This window comes from Alligator mississippiensis, chromosome 16, assembly GCF_030867095.1.
Source record: "Alligator mississippiensis isolate rAllMis1 chromosome 16, rAllMis1, whole genome shotgun sequence".
Lineage (NCBI taxonomy): Eukaryota > Metazoa > Chordata > Crocodylia > Alligatoridae > Alligator > Alligator mississippiensis.
The window spans coordinates 20,471,492-20,492,160 of NC_081839.1; the positions used below are offsets into that span (position 1 = coordinate 20,471,492).

Below are 20,669 nucleotides of genomic sequence, written 5' to 3' on the forward strand. Positions count from 1 at the left end.
CTTCCTTAGTTAGTCATACATCAAAGCCAAGGGCCATTTCTTGACCACTCAGACATTAAGGACCCACCTCTCCCCTCTGTGCTTGTTTCATTTTACTCTCCCTAGGCCTCCACCCCAGTCAGGCCTGTCTGATTCACATTTGGACCTTCCTGTCTTATTCTCGACCCCACCCCTGCTGTGACACACCGAGCACCCTCTATCTTCCTTGAAATGTCCTCTTGAAGCCATTTTCTCCAGGTGCTCTTTGCTAGTGATGTCCCTGTCACCTCCTTCACATGGGACATTCCTTGTGCATGATACACGGTTTGGTGCAGGAGCTGTGGCAGGGCTGAACCTCCTCCAAACCTCTCCAGTGCTCCTCAGGACAGAAACTGCTTCCTCACATTTGCCCTTCCCATCCTTTAATTTCATCCTGTGCTTCTTGATCCTTTGGCTATGCAGTAAGGGCACTACCTTTCAGTCACTTGAGGAGCACAGCCCTTCCTAGCCAAGCTATAGAAGGCCTTTTATCCCACCTTTATGCCATCCTCAAGCCTAAATGGTACTTCTTCCTCTTCTCTACATTCCTTCAGTCTCTTAGTAATTTTCTATCCCTGAGGAGCCCATAACTAAACTCAGTGCTTTAGCCAGATTTCAGGAGCCCTCCTTGCCACCCTCAATTTTGTTACATGATGCTTCTACCCCAGGGTTTCCTATCGACTCCAGTGGGCTCTAGATCAAGGCCTTGGGACAAAAAATGCTTTATACCCGTCTCATTGTGATGACCCCATCATGCTGCAGGCTGTCCAAGATCTAGGCCTGCATCACTGCTTACCTATCATCATTTCCCTCCACACAGATCAGCTTGTATTTGCCAGACGGTGGCATGCAATTTCCTGCCCATTTCCTCTGTATTGCTTCCAAGTCCTCACTGTTGTTGCTATCACCAATTCTCTATTAAGTATGAATGCCAGAAACAAGCTGTGCATGGAAAAATGGAGAAGAGGAAATGAAACTGCTGACACAAGAGCTTAACACTTTCCAGCCCATCCCCAACATGATGCTGACATCTGAGTTAGTAACTTCCAGGCATGGCTGTGGAGAGCTGTTTGTAGTGCCCTGCAGAATGGAATTCAGGAATTGCCCAATTAGCAACACCAGACACATCGAAGAACACGTCAGACACCCCCGTCGACAAGGATGGGATACCCAGCCTATAGGGGAACCTCTCCAAGCCCAAGCGGGTACAGGTTGCTTTCTGGTCTGAAGCAGGAAAATGCAATTCCCACAGCAACCTGAACAGTTAACCAAGCTGCTGGAACGGTGAATGCTCTCATCAGCCACGTGGCTCACAGGCTATTGCAAACTGCTGAGCTTTCAGCCCTTGGTATGTCCTGTGGCAGTGAGTTCCAAAGACTCTTCTTGCTCTGGGCTCTGGCATAAGTGCTATTTTTTCTCTTTCTTTTTATATGTCCTCTTTCTCTCTCTCTCTCTGGTCTTTACTTAAAAATGTTGCCAGCCTAGATGTGTTAGTCTGGAGTGTGAAAAAGTACCCCTCCTCCCCACCAGGTACAGCTCTACAAACAAATATCTAATGCAGATGCAGCTATATTGGCAAAGAAGTCCTTCTGCCTTTTGTCTGGGAAGTGGCTTTAAGCTGTAGGGACTGTTGTATCTCCACCACGAGGCCTTTCTTCTAGTTCCAACATTATGGACCTAAAGCAAGACCCTGCATCCAGATTCCTAAATGTAGAGCTCTGTCGATGCCTACTGAGTTTTAGTGGCTCTTACCCCCCATGAATGTCCTAGGTGCTCACCCTAATCTCCTCTTTCAGGTCCACCAGCACAGCTCCCGGCACCACACCTTTCTAGTGGCAACAAGGCTGAAGTTTCTTCAACATTTCTTCACTACCGCAGTATCCTTTTCAGCTTCCTTTGCTCTTCCCCTTTCACTGGATTTTTCCTGTTCTTTACCTTGCTCAGTCATCTAGACTTGGGATAGATAGGTGGGTGTATATATGTTGGAAAGTCAAGCACTCAGCAGATCCAAGGTGGCAGAACCCTGGCTGCCTGCCCCAGCCTTGGTGCAATGTAACTTTAAGATCCTCTGCTGGTTTTCCAAAGCAGTCTGCCTCACTCCAAATGCAGGAAGGACTTCCTTTTCAGAGCCCTGACCCACCTTATTCGACTGTGGCTCATATTGTGTTACAGGCTGCTGTATGATAAGCAAAAATGGGGGTTGCAACCAGGCCGCTAGGCTTACTTCCTCTGGCAGCGGCTCTGACTTTTTATTGCTGAAGGAATGGATCTGTGCTGAGGTGCCCATTCCTTCAGCCAGCTCCACTGCAACCAAAGATTCACAGAGCAGTCAGATTCAAGTTCCAAACAACCCTGTGGTGAGGAGCCATTTCACTGTGCTGGGATGTCACAGGGAGTCCCAGCCTGTTGGGTGTTGCACTTATACCCGGCTGCAGGGACCAGCATTCTAGAGATCAGAAAATGGAGCCAAGAGCTGACCCAAAAGGAATAATCTCTTGGCAGCCCCTACTCACTATGAACCCAGGACAACAGGTCATTATTAGGGAACCAGCTAGGCCCATGCAGCTGTGCTGATATCCCTCCCCACTGCACCATGTCATGGCTGGCAGAGCATATTCTGTTACTGTGGGGCTCAGGCAGGGGAACCATAGAATCATAGAAAAGTAGGACTGAAAGGGACCTCACAAGGTCATCTAGTCCAGTCCCCTCCTCAAGGCACTATCATCCCAGACTAAACCACCCCAACTAAGAGTCTGTCTAACTTGCGCAAACACCCAAGGATGCAGATTCCACAGCCTCTCTAGGTAGCCTGTTCTAATGCTTGATAACCCTCACAGTCAGAAAGTTTTTTCTGTTCTCCAACATAAATTTCCCCTGCTGTCATTTGAAGCTATTGCTCCTAGTCCTGTCTCCTACAGCCACCGAGTATAGTATAGGTTCATCCCTTTTATAACTCCCTTCAGCTGTTTGAAGACTTTCATCAAATCCTCCTTAGTCTTGTTTTCTCCAGATTATATAATCCCAGTTCTTTCAGCCTTTCCTCATAAGTCATACTTCCCACTTGATTCTTTCCAATCTGTCCACATCTTTCTTGAATTGCGAGGGCAAAGATGGGACACAGGACTCCAGAGGGGCCTCACCAGTGCTGAGAGAGAGAGCGCGAGTCACTTCGCTTGATTTGATTTGCATTTCCCTCATTAACGTAGCACAGTATTGTGTTGTGTGTGTTTTTTGTTTTTGGTTTTTATTTTTTGCAATGAGAGTACACTACTGTCTTATATTAGCTTCTGGTTCACTGTAACTCCCAATTCTTCCTTTACAGCATTACAGCTCAGCAAGTCTTTCCCCAGTTTGTATTTGGGCAGGCAATTATTCCAAGTGCAGGACTTCGCACTTGTTTTTGTTGAATCTCATCTGGTTGACTGTGGACCATTTCTCCAGTCTATCCAAGTCATTCTGGATCTTAGCCCTACTCTCCAGTCTGAAACCCCAGCCAAATTGGTGTCATCTGCAGCTTTGCTAAGCATGTATTCAGTCCTATCATTGAAATTATTAATGAAGATATTGAGCAATACTGGACAGTTCCTTATAGCACCCCACTTGATACCTCCTCCCATGGCATTGAGTTGTGTGAAGTCTCCCTCTTTTCTCAGTCATGCCCAGACCATTGGATAAAGAGCCAAGGACTGGGGCCAATGACCTAGGTGCCATAGTCACCAGGTGGGGAGTCCACTTTTGCACGGGGGGTGCACAAGTTACGGTGCTCTGGGGCAGGGCAGCAGTATTGCTCAATGGCTCCCCAGCCCACCATTCCCTGTTGGGGTCCAGCTCTTGCCCTAACAAGACTTTGCCCAGAGCACCAGTCCAAGTTGCTTTCTGCTTGCGAAGCACACGTCAGCATGAACAGGAGAAAAATCCTCCATGTCTCCAGTACACCAGTGATGGCTCCCATTTCCTTCCCATGTGGAACTTTGCATTCTCCTTCTAGCCAGAGAAGCAAAGCAGTTTCCCCAGGACTAAGTGGGAGAATAAGAGAGACCCACAGCATCCAACCCCAGGGAGCATCTGCAGCCAGTGGAGACGGGTGGTGGAGCTGATGGAAGGGATGGCTACGTGAGGTGGCTGGGCTGGACAAGGCAGGAGAGCTCTGAAGTAGCCCTTTGCTCTCACACTGGTTCTCAGTGGATGGGGCCAAAGAGCAGTTTTCCATTAAGCAACAACCCTAGGAAACAGGAGTGGTGTGAGACAATGGAGAGGGCAACTCTGCATGGTCCACTACAGCTCCAGCACTCAGTTCATGAGTACTAGGCTGAGACCTGCCTGGTGGGCACTGAGTTCTGTTGCACAAACCACTAGACAGTTGGTGCCACCACACCCCTCTGGGCACCTGGCTTTCCCAACAAGTAGTGCAGTTGCTCTGTGCAGAGCAGGAAAGCTAGAGCTGGGTGGCTGTGCTGTTGCTTACCCAATCAGCTCAGCACCAGAGTCACCTGTGTGCTGTTATTCTGCAGAGACACGCAGATCCCCAGAAGCTCCTTTTCCATCTGCATACTCTGGGCAGGGCTTATGATCCTGCATAAAGTTCAGCACAGGAATTTTTTCTCTGCGAATGAGCTGGCAGGATGATTACTGCCAGCTGACGTCATCTGCTGGAGTGCAACAGCTCCTCCAGCCCCAGCCAGGAGGTGGTGCCACTAGAGGTGTGGGGAGGCAGGGAGCAGTTCCTGGGGAGCGGGCTGCACCAGGAATCAGCCCTACTCATGGCTTTGCTCCCTTACTCGGAACAGGTACGATTGACCCAGCTCCTGCCTGAACTCAGCAATATCTCCAGGATAATTTCATACTACTCTCCACGTGAAGAGATGCTGTGCCCAGGCCTTGGTTAATGACTGAGGAAGCAGTAACAAATGAAGTTTGATGCAAGTGGACATCAGCCAGCCCCCTGCAGCTCAGCCTGGATGCTCCTTGATAGAGGATTAGAAAGTTGCATTGCTTTCCCTGCCTGGCAGCTAGAGGCAGTGCTAGTTAGCCATGTATGACCAGTCACCACTGATTCAGGCTCTCCCTGGCCTAAAGGGCATCGGTAGCATTTATCACTTGCTGCCACTGCACATGGATGGTTCTGATGTCACTGCCACTTGTTTCCAGAAAATCCTGGGGCTGGGGGAACCTCAAGGGTGATCTAGTCCAGCCCTCCACACAAGTGCTAACACAGCCCAGACACGTACTCATTCAGTCTCCTCCTGAACGAACACCTGCCAGGATGATTCCATAGCTTCCCTGGGCAGCTGGGGTCAGTGCCCTACTCTCCTGACAGTAAGTTTTGTTCAGAGCTTTAATCTAAATCTGCATTGCTGCAGTCCAAATCCACTGCTCCACGTCCTGCCCTTTGCAGTGAAGCAGAACACAGCTGTTCCCCTTGTCTTTACAGCAGCCTTTCAAATATTTGAAACTGCTATTGTGGCCCCTCTTGACCCCCTTTTCACTAAACTGACATACCTAGTTCCCTCAGCCCAGGGGTAGATCCAGGGGGGATGCTGTGGCACAGCCCTCCCTCCCCCTCCTCCCAGGCCCTGCCTTTTGGATTACACAGTGGGAGCACAGGTTGGGGATTTTTAAGTTTCTGACTCAAGTAAGAATTTGCACCCCACTCCTGCTCACTAGTATGCCTCCTGCCCTCCCATTATCCTCTTCTTCCATTGGCCTCTACCACAGTCTCTGCTGTCCCTGGCTGATCTGGGGGCAGGGAGGTTTTCTAGAACTGCTCCTGCCCTGCTCCAGTCAAGCTGTGTGGGGGAGCAGAGCTCAGCCAGGGACAGCAGCAGTGGGCAGGTTTCCCTTTCCCATTTGATCTCCTTGGGTTTCCCAAGAGCAGGCTTAGGGAGGGGGAACCCACCCAGTGCCACTGCCACCCGTATGCTGTTCCAGGCTGAGCCCAGCTTCCCATGTAGCTCATATGAAGTAGAGCAAGAGTGACTCTGGAGCTCTCTCTTTTCCCAGGACAGCTAGGGACAACAGCAGCAGTGCGCTGGGAACAAGGGGAATGGGAAGGAGGAGATATATCATTGAACATGGAAAATAAAAGAGGGGTGCTGAGAATAAGTTGGAGGGTGGAGATGGGATTCTTACCTGATTCAGGGACTTGCATTCCCTGGCTGCTCCTCCCACAGAATACTTGCTTACTCCAGTGCTGGGGGAAGGAGCCTGGGAGCAGAGGGTGCAGCTGGTCCTACTGTCCCGTTTTCAAAAAGGGGAGGAAGGAGGACCCTGGCAACTATAGGCCAGTCCGTCTCACCTCCATCCTTGGCAAAGTCTTTGAAAAAATTATCAAGGCTCACATTTGCGAGGGCCCGGCAGGAAAAATTATGCTGAGGGGAAACCAGCACGGGTTCATAGCAGGTAGATCATGCCTGACTAATCTAGTCTCTCTTTATGACCAGGTTACAAAAGACCTGGACACAGGAATAGGGGTAGATGTCGTTTACTTGGACTTCAGGAAGGCCTTCGATACAGTATCCTACACGATACTGGTGAACAAGTTAAGAGGCTGTGACTTGGATGACTACACAGTCCGGTGGGTGGCGAATTGGCTAGGGGGTCACACCCAGAGAGTTGTAGTGTATGGGTCAGTATCGACCTGGAAGGGTGTGGGCAGTGGGGTCCCGCAGGGCTCGGTCCTTGGACCGATACTCTTTAATGTCTTCATCAGCGACATGGACGAGGGAGCAAAGTGTACTCTGTCCAAGTTTGCGGATGACACAAAACTGTGGGGAGAAGTGGACACGCCAGAGGGCAGGGAACAACTACAAGCAGACCTGGACAGGTTGGACATATGGGCAGAAAAACAACAGAATGCAGTTCAACAAGGAGAAATGCAAAGTGCTGCACCTAGGGAGGAAAAAGTGTCCAGCATACCTACTGCCTAGGAAGTGACCTGCTTGGTGGCATGGAAGCGGAAAGAAATCTTGGAGTCCTTGTGGACTCCAAGATGAACATGAGTCGTCAGTGTGACAGAGTCATCAGAAAAGCTAATGGCACTTTATCGTGCATCAGCAGATGCATGACGAACAGAACCAAGGAGGTGATACTTCCCCTCTATCAGGCGCTGGTCAGACCGCAGTTGCAATACTGCGTGCAATTTTGGGCGCCGCACTTCAAGAGGGATGCGGATAACCTGGAGAGGGTCCAGAGAAGGGCCACTCGTATGGTTAAGGGCTTGCAGGCCAAGCCCCATGAGGAGACTCTAGGGCACCTGGACCTCTTCAGCCTCCGCAAGAGAAGGTTGAGAGGAGACCTTGTGGCTGCCTATAAGTTCATCATGGGGGCACAGAAGGGAATTGGTGAGGTTTTACTCACCAAGGTATCCCTGGGGGTTACAAGAAATAATGGCCATGAGCTAGCAGAGAGCAGATTTAGACTAGACATTGTGAAGAAGTTCTTCACAGTTAGAGTGGCCAAAGTCTGGAATGGGCTCCCAAGGGAGGTGGTGCTCTCCCCTACCCTGGGGGTCTTCAAGAGGAGGTTAGATAGGCATCTAGCTGGGGTCATCTAAACCCAGCACTCTTTCCTGCCTATGCAGGGGGTCGGACTCGATGATCTATTGAGGTCCCTTCCTACCCTAACATCTATGAATCTATAAAAAAAAAAATCTATGAATCTACAGTACAGCATAGTGCTCCTGCTCCTTTACAAAAACCCTTGATCTGCTTATTCTCCAACCTGTCCTCATACAGCTGCCTCCCAACCCCCTTATCCTCTCTGCCACTCACCTCTGGATTTTCTCCAGTTTCTCTACATCCTTCCTAAAATGCAGTGCCCAGAAGTGCACATAATACTCCATCTGAAGCCCAACTAGTACCATATAGAGTGGTACTGTCAGCTCCTGGGGCTTATGTACTACACACTTGTTAATGCAGCCCCAAAATTCCATTACCTTTTTTTGCAACTGCATCAAGCTACTGACTCCTGTTGAATCTATGGTTGATCAGATTCCAAGATCCTTCTCAGCAATGCCATCTCCCAGCCAATTGCCTCCTATTGGGCATGGGTACATCTGGTTTTTCATCTCTAAATCTTCAGCTTCCATTTATCTGTGCTGAATTTCCTTCTGTTGTCTAGTGCCCCATTTTCCAATCTATCAAGATCCTTTTGAATTCTACGTCTATTCTCCAAAGGGTTTGCCACTGTTACCTCTCAGCTCCCAGTTCTTGGGGAACCCTGGCACAGGATGCAGCCTGTCTGACTCACAAAGATAGCCACCACCCCCCTCCTCTACCTGAACAAGAACCGATTACAAAAGACAATGAAGATGCAGTGGCAGACTCACCTAAAGCCCTCCAGATAAGGATGACAAGAGTGAAACAACTGCCCTAGGTCTCATTTGCATCCGAGATGGAACCAGATGACCATTCATTTACATGGGAGATGGAGAACAGAAAGCCCAAAGCAAAGACCACAGTGAATTCTGGCATCAGAGAAGCAGAGGAGCACTGCATGATGGGGAATCTGTGCTCCAAATGCTAAATCAACCCACATTTACACACACCCACCTCAGCATTTATCAGACCAATTCTAATCTGGATTTACAAAGGACCCCGACCCCCCCCCCCCCCACACACACACACCCCCCCCCTCATCTAACCAGAACTAAGCAGAAGTAAAGTTTAATAGGCATCTCGGGCCGTATATTCCCCTGTCCCACTATGGGAGGCCTATTTAAACTTGATTGACTAAAACTCAGTTGCTGGGTTAGGGAATGTTGAGGCAAGAGACCAAGTCAGAGGTGGTATGGGCAACATTTGAACAAAGGTAAAGGGTTCATAACAGTGTCCAGCCCATTGGAGCCCTGACCACAAGTGTTGTCATACTTTTCCCAGGATGACTGATGGAAGTCCTCCCCACAAAAGTTTATGAAAAGTCATGCTAAGCTGAGGCTTGTTCACACAACAGGCAAAAATACAAAACCCTGACGCTGTAAGCTATCTATTATTTCCTGAAGAAACAATGAGGTATCCCATCCAGTATATCTGCTATCTATAAAAATTTCAAGCTGGCTCCTAATTGTCCAGTTAATCCTTAAAAACTTATGTTTTTCCTGGTTGTTAATCAGTTTCTTAAGATGTTCCAAACCAGATAACTGCTTGTCAATAGTAAAGACAGTTATTTACACTATTAAAAGAATGCTTTGAAGAAGCTGAACTGAGGGTATAAAAAAAAAATCTGTAAAAAAAAAAAAAAAAGCAGCAAAGTTGTGCTTCAAGCAGAGAAATCTCTCTGACACCATCCGCTGTTGTTCTCAAGAAGCTAGAAGAAACAGATCAGCTCCCTTCAAGGATTGTGCTAAGAACTTTACCTGTCAGCATTGCAACCTGAGTGCCTTGGACTGGCGAGAGCTCTTGTTCTCTCTCTCTCTTCTCTCTAAGCATAGACTTCTGAACCTGAATTGTATTAGTTAAGCTTAAGCTAAGTTTCCCCAAATACTTAGTGAAACCAGGGTAGTATTGCAATTGTTTTGATTGTTTTCCTTTGCATGTCTATTACTACTAGTGCCATTATATATTTCATATACGCAGCAATAAATAACTTTTATAGTCAAACTGGTAGTAACTGGGTATATTTTTCCTTCTTTACTTCACCTTCCCCACTTGCTCTGCAGCAACGCTTCTTTTACCTTGTCACAGGTGGGGTCCTACAGGAGGGCCGTGATCTCCTTAAGGCCCCTTCCCGTGCCAAGTTGGCCCAAGGGCATCCTCAGTTTCTCGCCCGCCATGTCTTTGATGTTAAAATACGTTAGGGAGGCTGCCTTTTTATGCCCTCTCGGTCACTTCTCGTTGTAGTGTCTGCCTGTGGACTCCCGGACCCCTCGTGGGTCCCGCTCTTCAAATGGGTGCTTCCGGGGCACCCTAGCCTTAGGGGCTATGCGTGGCTCCTACCACCCCAATACCATACCCCGAGCCTCGCAGATGTACTAGACGTTATTCTGTTGCTCTCTATGGTGTTCACACCCCCTCTGGCACTCAGGCTCTCCTCAGCCCTCTCTCTCTCTCTCCATGCCCTTCCCCCAGCCTCTTCTCTGTAAGGCCGCCCCCTCACTGGGGCCTCCTCTCTGTAAGGCCACCCCCTTCCTCAGGGTTCACCGCAATGCTACCCCCTGCCTCAGGGGCTCTCCACGCCTGCACTGGGGCTTCTCTACAATGCCCCCTTCTCTGGAGCTTCTCAGCTGCCCCTCCCTGGGGCTGGGGTCTATGTACCCCAAATGCTGCGCCCTCACTGGTGCTGGGGTCCTCACATTCCGCTGTGAGTCCCCTATGAGAATGCTGCACCCTTACTGGCGCTGGGGTTCCCACATTGCTGCGAGTGTCCTATGAGGCCTCCTCCAGCCCCTAACAGCCTCACCCAAACCACCAGTGTAACAAACAGTAACACAAATGCAAGCCTCTAGGCTATAACTCAAATTGAAGCCATCCGGCCATAACAACACTCAATCCTACCAGTGACCATTTGTCTCCCAGCCATGTTAGATGCTGCTCCTGTATCAGGCTTCTCCTCACATCTTTACTCAGGGAGCTCCTTCCTCTATGGTTGCAGGCAGGGAACTGCCAGCCTGGCCTCAGCCCCTGGGCTTTATAAGGGCCAGGCCCTGCCCCTTCTGGTCAGCTGACCTTCCCTGGTTGCCCCAGCAACCCACAGCTGGACTCCTTATTCACTCACTGCTAGGGTCCCTTCCCTAGCAGTTTCTCCTCCTTAAGAGCAGGGCACTTCAGTGCTCTGCAACACACCTAACCCAAAGTTTCCTGTGAAGCCCAGAAATACTGTGGGATCTGCTTATCAAGAGGCTACCACTACAAGGACAGTTACGGCAAAAGATTGGGATGTATTGAGTTTGAAACACATAAGGGGATCAGCTTGTACAGGTTGATTGACTCAGTTTGACTCAGATGTGCCCTTATGAACTGAATGCTGGCCCATGAGGGTGTCAGATGGACACCCAGCCGGATTCAGAGGGATTCTGTTTACCTGTGTGCTTGTGTCTGACTGCATTTTATTGTTGCTCTGATGAACTGATTCTTGGCATATGAGGGTGTCAGCCTGTCCATGCTGATCAACCCGGCTGGGTCAGGCGTGTCACGTTAATCTGTGTGTATGACTGATTTGGTGACTGGAGGAACCCAGCCCCATTGAAACTGAATCCTGCAAGATAGCTCCACTGGGGGTGAGAACTTGCAGAAGGGAGATATACAGCTCCGTATAGAAACACAAGTACACAAGCAGCACATTGATAGAATTACAAAGACCCTAGAAACGTATCCCTAATAAATGAGCACACCCCAAAGTGATGGGCAAATCTGGTCACACCACCACTGCCAGTTGCGTCATCTGCAGACTCAGTCAGAGAGCACCCTACTGCTGTATCAAAGTCATTAATAAACATGTTAAACAGCTCTGCACCAAAAGCAGACCTTTGTGGGAACCCAAATGAGGTCTGCCAGACTGATATTGATCCATTTATAATTACTCTTTGATTGAAGATAATTAGCCAATTATTTATTCATCTAACAGTAATTCTATCTAGCCCACATTTGCCAGGTTGCTTATAGGAATGTCATATGTATCCTAATAAGCCATACTAATATCCTAATCTATTACACCTGCTGCATTCCCGTCATCTACCAAACTGAGTACCCTGACAAAGAAGGAAACTAAACTACTCTGGCATGATTTGTTCTTAGCAAACCCATATTAGCTGGCTGCTAGGCTCCCCCCTCTGCCTCCAGGTATTTATGAACTGAAGAAAGGCTGGCCACTTTTTAATTTTCTGGGTCCTCCTAAGAGGAAACCCCAGGACAAAGCAGCTGAGTGCCTGGGGCAATGGGATGCATGGAGGCAGTGGTAACTTCCAGCCACTGCTGCTCCCCCAGTTGCCCTAGTAATGCAACTTGTCATGCATTTCAAAGCTGGGCACTATTTTAGCCCTTCCACAGGCCTCTGGGGCTTTGACTGGCTTCCTGGACCTTGCAAATATCAATGCCAGTGGCTCTAAAATTTCTTTAGTCAGTTCCTTCTGTACCTGGGAGAAATTCCATCATGCCCTGGTGACATCAATTTATTTAGACTTGTTAAAAGATCTCTGGCACACTCTTTACTTCTCCTGGTCCTCAACCATTATTGTTCTTGTCTATATAACTCGCTCATCTGCCTGGTCAGTGTTTGTCTTGTATTTTGTATTCTGTGTCATCTCTACCTCTTTTTTAATGATGCCAGCAGAAAAGGCCTCTTGCAGTTATTGGAAAAGACCGACTGTCCACCAAAACTTGTCAGGATAATGTACTGTATCCATGTTGGAATGTGGGGAATAGTCAGATATGATGGATCAGCATCTGAGACTCTGAGATTTGAAACAGTCAAGCAGGGTTGTGTCCGTGCCCCAACCCTGTTTGGGTTTTTCTTTCCCCATTTTCTGACATGGCTTTGGGAACCTTTGGCAACCAAAGGCATTTATCTACAAACACACTCAGAGGGAAAATTATTTAACCTCAAGTGCTTAAAAGCAAAGACTGAAGTGTGGAAAGTTTTGATTCATGAACCGGTATTTGCTGATGATGCTGCATAGACAGCCCACACAAAAAGCAAACTTCAAAGCCTCACCAGCTACTTTGCTAATTCCTGCCAAGAATTTGGTCTTACAATCAGCATCAAGAAGACCACTGATTCACCACCAGCAATCAACAATAGGTGAAAATGTATTGGAAGTTGAAAGTAAATGTACATACCTTGGCTCCGTTGTTACCAACCTTCCCTTGAGGCTGAACTGAATACCTATATTGACAAAGCCTCAAGTATCACAGGGGATACAATGGTGGGAGTCTATTCCAGACCTCCCTCCCAGAATCAAGAGATTGACCAAGAGTTCGCCAGAGAATTGGCTGAGGCCGCACACTCCTGGTCCATGGTTGTCATGGGAGACTTCAACTACCCAGACATCTTGTGGGAAGAGTGCTTGGCCAAATCCAAATGGTTGCAAAACTTCCTCTTGTGTGTGGATGAGCTCTATCTGACTCAAGAAGTCTACAGGCCAACAAGAGGCAAAATGCTGCTCAACCTGGTACTGGCAACTGGGGACGACTTAATCAGTGACCTAACAATTAAGGGAAGCCGGGTGACAGTGACCACGAGCTGATCACCTTCACCATCCTCTGAAAAGCTGTCAAATCAGTCAGCAGTACAGAGGTCCTCGACTTCAGGAGAGCTGACTTTGACAAGCTCAAGAGACTTGTCACTGAGGCCCTAAGGGACCATGACCCCAAAGGGAGAGGAGTCCAGGAAGAGTGGCTGCTCCTCAAGGGAGTGATCCTAGATGCACAAACTAAGGCTATACTGTCTTGAAGGAAAGGCAGCAAGAGGGCACAGCAGCTCCCTTGGCTCAACAAGGAACTAGCGGTCCTCCTGCATCTAAAAAGACAGACCTACAAAGGATGGAGGACAGGATCCACCTCCAAGGAGGAATATTCTGCACTGGTCCAGACCTGCAGGGAGTGAACCAGGAAAGCCAAGGCTGCGATGGAACTCGAACTGGCTACACGTATCAAGGACAATAAAAAGTCCTTTTTTAGATATGTGGGGAGCCGGAGGAAAAGCAAGGGCAACATTGGACCCCTGCTAAACCAGAAGGGAGAACTGATGACCGACGCCCAGGAAAAAGCCAACTTACTAAATGGGTACATTGTGTTGGTCTTTCATAAGTCCCATGGGACGCCCCTGCCCATTACAGGACAGGGACACCTGACTGAGGGTGGTTCCTTGCCCTCCATCAATGCTGACCTCATGAACAAACACTTTGAGAGGCTGGACACCTTCAAGTCAGCTGGCCCTGACAATTTATACCCCAGAGTACTCAAGGAGCTGGCCAGCATCACGGCACAGCCCCTGGCATGGATCTTCAAGAGCTCCTGGCACTCTGGTGAAATGCCCAAAGATTGGAAGAAGGCCAATGTAGTGCCTATCTTCAAGAAAGGGAGGAAAGTGGATCTGGCAAACTACAGGACCATCAGCCTGACCTCTATCCTGGGGAAGGTCTTAGAAAAGATTATCAAAGAGGCCATTCTTAAAGGACTGGCCGATGGCAACACCCTGAGGTAAGTCGTGCTTGACCAATCTAATTTCCTTTTATGACCAGAGGACCTATCACCTGGACAAGGGGGAAGAGATTGATGTCAAAAATCTTGACTTTAAAAAAGCCTTTGATCTGGTACCTCATGATCACCTTTTGCAAAACTGGCCAACTGTGGCCTTGGGTCCACCATGATCCGCTGGCTGGGGAATTGGCTCTGTGGTTGGACCCAGAGGGTGGTGGTCAAACATCATGGTGCCCTGTGACCAGTGGGGTCCCTCAAGGCTCTGTCCTTGGACTTATTTTGTTCAACCTCTTCATTAATGATGTAGACATTGGAGTCAGAAGCAGACTGGTTAAGTTCATTGATGATACCAAACTTCGGGGTAAATCATCCTCACCTGAGGACAGAGGGGTAATCCAGGCTGACCTTGACAGGCTCAGGAAATGGGCGGATGAGAACCTGATGGTGTTTAACACCAAAAACTGCAAGATTCTCCATCTTGGAAGGAAAAACCTGCAGCATGTCTATAGGCTTGGCAGTGCTATGCTGATTAGCACTACGGATGAGAGGGACTTGGGGGTCAGGATTGACCACAAGATGAACATGAGCCTTCAATGTGATGCTGCAGCTAGTAAAGCGAGCAAAACCCTGGTTTGCATTCATAGATGCTTCTCGAGCAAATCCCAGGACATCATTCTCCTGTTGTACTCAGCCTTGGTGAGGCCATAGCTGGAGTACTGTGTCCAGTTTTGGGCTCCTCAATTCAAAAAGGATGTGGAGAAGCTTGAAAGAGTCCGGAGAAGAGACACACACATGATCAGAGGTCAGTAAAACAGACCTTATGACGAGAGGCTGAGAGCTATGGGACTCTTCAGCCTGGAAAAGCGCAGGCTCAGGGGCGATCTGATGGCCACCTATGAGTTTATAAGGGGTGTTCACCAGGATCTGGGGGAACATTTGTTCACCAGAGTGCCCCAAGGGATGACAAGGTCAAACAAATATAAACTCCTGCAAGACCATTTCAGGCTGGACATAAGGAAGAACTTCTTTACTGCCCAAGCCCCCAAGGTCTGGAATAGACTGCCGCCAGAGGCATATAGGATCTTGTGCAGCACACTTTAAACTAACTTCACCAGGGGATGGGGCCACAGGAGGACTTGAGGACACCTCCCAACCAAGACAGGTGACGTGCACAAGGAGTACCCAGGTAAGTGACAGGGGTCTGGATAGTCCTGGGAATCGGGGGGTGGCACACGCACCAATTCAAGGCCTTAAATGCCTCTACACCAATGCTCGTAGTATGGGAAATAAGCAGGCGGAACACACCCTCCGGATATCTAGTTCAAACCTGGACAAAGTAGGGGTCACAGAAACCTGGTGGGATTCATCCCACAACTGAGTGGTTAACATTAGGGGCTGTGGCGGGCCAGTAGGGGGCGCTCCTGCCTTGAGCCGCCCACCTTCCAGGCTCCGAGTGCCTCCCTGGGGTGCCTCATGTCCGGCCGACCCCTTCCCTGGAGCACACCCACTAGCCTGGAATTCCCACTGCCACCATCCAAGGCTCTGGACTCAATTCTGGCTCTGCACACCTTGGAAAACACAGGCCTGATCATCCACTTGGTACTAGACCCAATACAGGCACTTGGGGCACTTTCCCAAGTCAGGGGCTTAATAGGAAAGTCTCCCTTAGTCCACAGACCTAAGGGGCCTCCCTGGCATAATTTAGACCCGCCCCTCAATAAGTCTCCCACACCAGTCACAAGGAGAACTTTATTGATTACAGGGGGTAGGGTGAAAACAGGGTAAAAGGTAGAGCAGTATCATAGGAATATCAGAGGGATCTCATAGAGCAAACCAGTATGGCTGAGGTAGCCTTTTGATCATGCATCTGAGTTACTGTAAGCTAAATATCTAGTCGAATCTCGAATAGCTTACTCACACACATCATCCAGAGGTGGTTGGAGATTTCCTCTGGAGGCAGGTCACTCTTTGAGCATGCGGTTATGAGGAGAGAGCCTGTTTCAGATGGTGAAGCTCCTCTCCCAGTTTCAGATTCACCTCGATGACTGCATGGCTAATGGCTGCCTTCTTCCTGGACCGGGCCTTTAAATAACCTTTCTGACCTCAGCATCCTGGTCCAATCGAAGCTGCCAGTGCTGGCCACTAGCCAAACAATTTAAAAAGCATCACTGGTCACCTGGGCTGGTGAGCGGGGCTTTTCCCTCCCCCTCCCCAGGTGACCAGAGAATCCACATCCGAGGCACCAGGCTTTTGTCATGTAGGCAGGGAGGAAGATCCCCCCCCCCCCCCCCCCCCGTCCCTGAGGAATTCAACACCAGCCTCTCACGCTGGCAGAGACAGATTTCTGGAGAGGGACACAGACGGTGGCATTTCTGCCACAGGGGCTAGAGACTATACAGGCAGGATAGAGCAGGGACGAAAGGCGGGGGTGTGGTGCTCTATGTCAAAGATGGGGTGAGAGGAGGGGCAGGCTGAAGTGCTCTGGGTCAGAATACAGGGGGGTCGTGGGGAAAGGGACTTAACGGTGGGGGTCTACTACATTCCTCCCAGCCAAGGGGAAGAGCTGGACTGCGAATTCTCGGGTCAGCTTGTGAAGGCACTTAAGGCAAAGGATGTAGTTGTCATAGGTGATCTAAATTACCCAGACATCTGCTGGGAGGAGCAGTCAGCCAGGTCTGACCGCTCACGAAGGTACCTTGCCAAGATAAAGGACCTCCACTTAACCGAGGAGGTGCACAGTCCCACCAGGGAAAATGCCCTGCTGGACCTGGCCCTGGCCACAGGTGACGACCTGGTAAGGGGACTCCAGGTTCTTGACCACATGGGCGACACTTATCATCGCCTGCTGGAATTCACCATCCAGCACAGGATGTCAAGGGCCTGCAGCAAGGCAGTAGCCCTTGACTTCAAGACAGCCAACTTCAATGAGCTGAAGAGATTGGTAGGAGAAGCACTGGGGTCCTGTGTAGGGGAGTAGGGGAGCTGGGTGCCCAAGATGAGTGGTCGTTCCTTAAGGAGAAGATACTCAGAGCCCAAGGGATGACAATCCAAATGAGAATCAAAGGGGGCAAGAGTGGTCAAAAGCCCCCCTGGCTCACCAAGGGCATTCAGGAATGCCTGATTGCCAAAAAGGAGGAGTACACACAGTGGAAGGGAGGGGCTATCACCAAAGAGGAGTATACCTCCATCACTCGGGTCTGTAGGGGGGCTGTTAGGAAAGCTAAGGCAGATACGGAACTAGGGCTAGCATCAAGGATCAAGGACAACAAAAAGTCCTGTTTTAAATACATAGGGAGTATGAAGAAGGCACTGGTAATGTGGGGCCCCTGCAGAATATGCTAAGCAATCTGATGGTTGCACCAGAGGAAAAAGCAGACCTTTTAAACAAATTCTTTGCCTCCATTTTTTTGTGCAGGGACTGCACCACCAAGATTTGGGACAGACTCAGGAGAGACCCCGCCAAGTCTAGGGTCAGGGAGGAACGAGACAGAGAACTTCTGGAGGGGCTGGACATGTTCAAATCAGCAGGTCCAGATACTCTCCACCCCAGGGTGTTGAGGGAATTGGCAGGGGTTATCGCGGGGCCCCTGGCATGGCTTTACGAGCACTTGTGGTGCTCTGGCCAGGTGCCAGATGACTGGAAGAGGGCCAATGTGGTCCCCATCTTCAAAAAAGGGAGGAGGGAGGACCTGAGCAACTATAGGCTCATTAGTCTTACTTCGATCCTGGGGAAGCTCTTTGAGAAGATTATCAAGGAGCATGTCTGTGAAGGGCCAGCAGCGGGAATGATGCTCAGGGCCAACCAGCATGGTTTCATTAGGGGCAGTTCCTGTCAGACCAACCTGATTGCCTTCTATGATCAGGTCACAAAATCATTGGATGCAGCTGTTGCAGTGGATGTAGTCTTTCTGGACTTCAGGAAGGCCTTTAACACTGTCTGCCAACCCATTCTTATTAAAAAGCTAGGCGACTGTGGCAATGATGACCATACAGTCAGATACGTCGCAAATTGACTGAGGGGCTGCATTCAGAAAGCGGTGGTGGACGGGTTATATTCGACCTGGAGGGATGTGAGCAGTGGAGTCCCCCAGGCCTCAGTCCTTGGGCCTGCACTGTTCAATCTGTTTATTAGCGACTTGGATGAGGGGGTGAAAAGCACCCTGTTTAAATTCACATCAAGATTTGAGGTGAGGTGGGCACGTCAGAAAGGAGGGACAGGATACAGCTGGACCTGGACAGGTTACAGGGGTGGGCAAATGAGAATAGGATGGGATTCAATACTGACAAGTGCAGGGTGCTGCACTTGGGCAGTAAGAACCAGCAGCATACCTATAGGCCTTCTCGAAAGCACAGTGGCAGAAAGAGATCTTGGAGTCATTATCGATTCCAAGATGAACGTGGGCCGTCAATGTGAGGACACGGTCAGTAGGGCTAACCGCACCTTGTCATGCATCCACAGATGCATCACAAGCAGGGCCAAGGAGGTGATCCTCCCCCTCTATATGACACTGGTCAGGTCACAGTTAGAGTATTGCGTCCAGTTCTGGACGGTGCACTTCAGGAGGGATATGGACAGCATTGAGAGGGTCCAAAGGAGGGCCCTTTTGATCCAGGGGACAGCAGGGCAGACCCTACGGAGAGAGGCTACAGGACCTTAACCTGCTCAGCCTTCACAAGAGAAGGCTGAGGGGGGACCTGGTGAGCGTCTATAAACTTACTAGGGGAGACCAGTGGGGAATGCGAGAGACCTTGTTCCCCCAAGTGCCTCCTGGAGTAACAAGGAATAACGGCCATAAGTTGTTAGAGTAGGTTCAGACTAGACATTAGAAGGCGCTACTTCACAGTTAGGGAGGCTAGGATCTGGAACCAACTTCCAAGGGAAGTGTGCTGGCTCCTACCCTGGGGGTCTTTAAGAGGAGGCTTGACAATTATCTAGTTGGGGTCATTTGAGCCCAGTTTTCTCTCCTGCCCAGGGCAGGGGGTCGGACTAGAAGATCTGCAAGGTCCCTTCTGACCCTACATCTATGAATCTCCTCTGAACACTTTCAAGAGAAATTTGGATGTTTATCTTGCTGGGATCCTATGACCCCAGCTGACTTCCTGCCCCTGGGGCAAGGGGCTGGACTCGATGATCTTTCAAGGTCCCTTCCAGCCCTAATGTCTATGAAATCTATGAAATCACGAGCACTCTGAGCAAACAAGAGTGGTACAATAAAAAACTGACTGTTAAGACCAAGATCAAAGACCAAAATTAAGATCATGTGTTTTGTCACTGTGAGAGAGAGAGAGAACGCCACAGGGGGCAAAGGAGCACTGGCCAAAGGTAGAAGCAGCTGCCCCAGCCCCAAAGCCCCAAAGAGCTCAGCAGAAATACTCCTTAACCAGGTGTTTCTGGAGGGGAGGGCCCGGGAATTCAAACCTCTCTATAAAGAAAAGCCCAGAGCAGGCAGGAAGGGGGAATGCAGGACTGGAAGGAGAGGAGCCAGGTCGAGCAACATTGCGGGAGAACTTGAGAGCAACCTGGAGAGCTGGCAAGAGGCTCCTGAAGAGAGGGAGCTCCCCAGAGAAGACTTAGAGGAAGGTGTGGTGGAATGGCAGTACCAGGAACTGCTTGCGATCTTGCCAGCAGAGCCCGGCTGGGGAAGGTACTGTAAAAACCCTAATAGAGGGGCACTCCAGAACAAAGGTACCATAAAGACTCTAAAAGGCGTGCAAGGACAAAATGTCGATGGCAGACCCAGTGGGGTAATGGGATTGTAATGATCCCAATAAGAGGCTCATGAGGAATAAGAGCAGCTGCCGTAAAGATGGGAACAGGTGAAGGATAAAGTGACTTCACCGGATATATTTTTTTTCCTTCCTCCTGCCCCTCGCCCCCCCCCCCCCCCCAAAGAAGACAAAGGAACAATAATCCAGGATGGGAGCACTTAGTTTCCTTTTTTGACAGAGGCATGGGAGAGAACCCGAAGGCCGAACATTGACAAAAGGACAATTTTGATACCTGGTGGAACGGGCGAGGGTGTAGGGGATGGTGGAGCCCTCAGGACCATAGGCCTCAGGAACAGAGGACAGTGGATGACAACCAACTGGAACTACAAGCCCAGGTACTAAATCTACTCCTATAAACACCAAGTCGTGGCAGGCGAGGACGGGGGTGCATGGACCTCCCGTTGGGACTTGTCCCTGACATCAGTCAACAGACTGAGGTCCTATGGGGCTATAAACAGAAAAAAAAAGAAATATATATATATATATATATATATATATATATATATATATATATATACACACACACACACACACACACACACACATACACACACACACACACACACACACACACACACACACACACACCTCTATTGAAAGAGAAAACAATAGACCAGTCAGAAAAAAAAGGTCTCTATTGAAAGAGAAAACAATAGGCCGGTCAGAGAAACAAAAGGAGATAACCACTTCTACACTGAAACTGAGTGTGGCTGGAAAAGCAAAGACTCTTGGGAGGGGGCTACCTAACTA

At 49.4% G+C, this 20,669-nt stretch overlaps 1 protein-coding gene across 9 annotated transcripts in view; it reads right to left on the reverse strand.

Annotated features, from left to right (window-relative positions):
• ROBO3 (roundabout guidance receptor 3) overlaps positions 1-20,669 on the reverse strand; it is a 283,680-nt gene that overhangs the window by 164,726 nt on the left and 98,285 nt on the right. Inside the window, exon 1 of one of the 9 annotated variants that reach the window (XM_059720001.1) lies at positions 10,509-10,603. The exons of the other annotated variants lie outside the window; for them this stretch is intronic. Coding sequence (XP_059575984.1) covers positions 10,509-10,533 — 25 coding nt within the window. The 5' untranslated portion in view covers positions 10,534-10,603. Of the gene's footprint in view, positions 1-10,508; positions 10,604-20,669 lie in introns of those variants that run through there. 9 annotated transcript variants of the gene reach the window in all.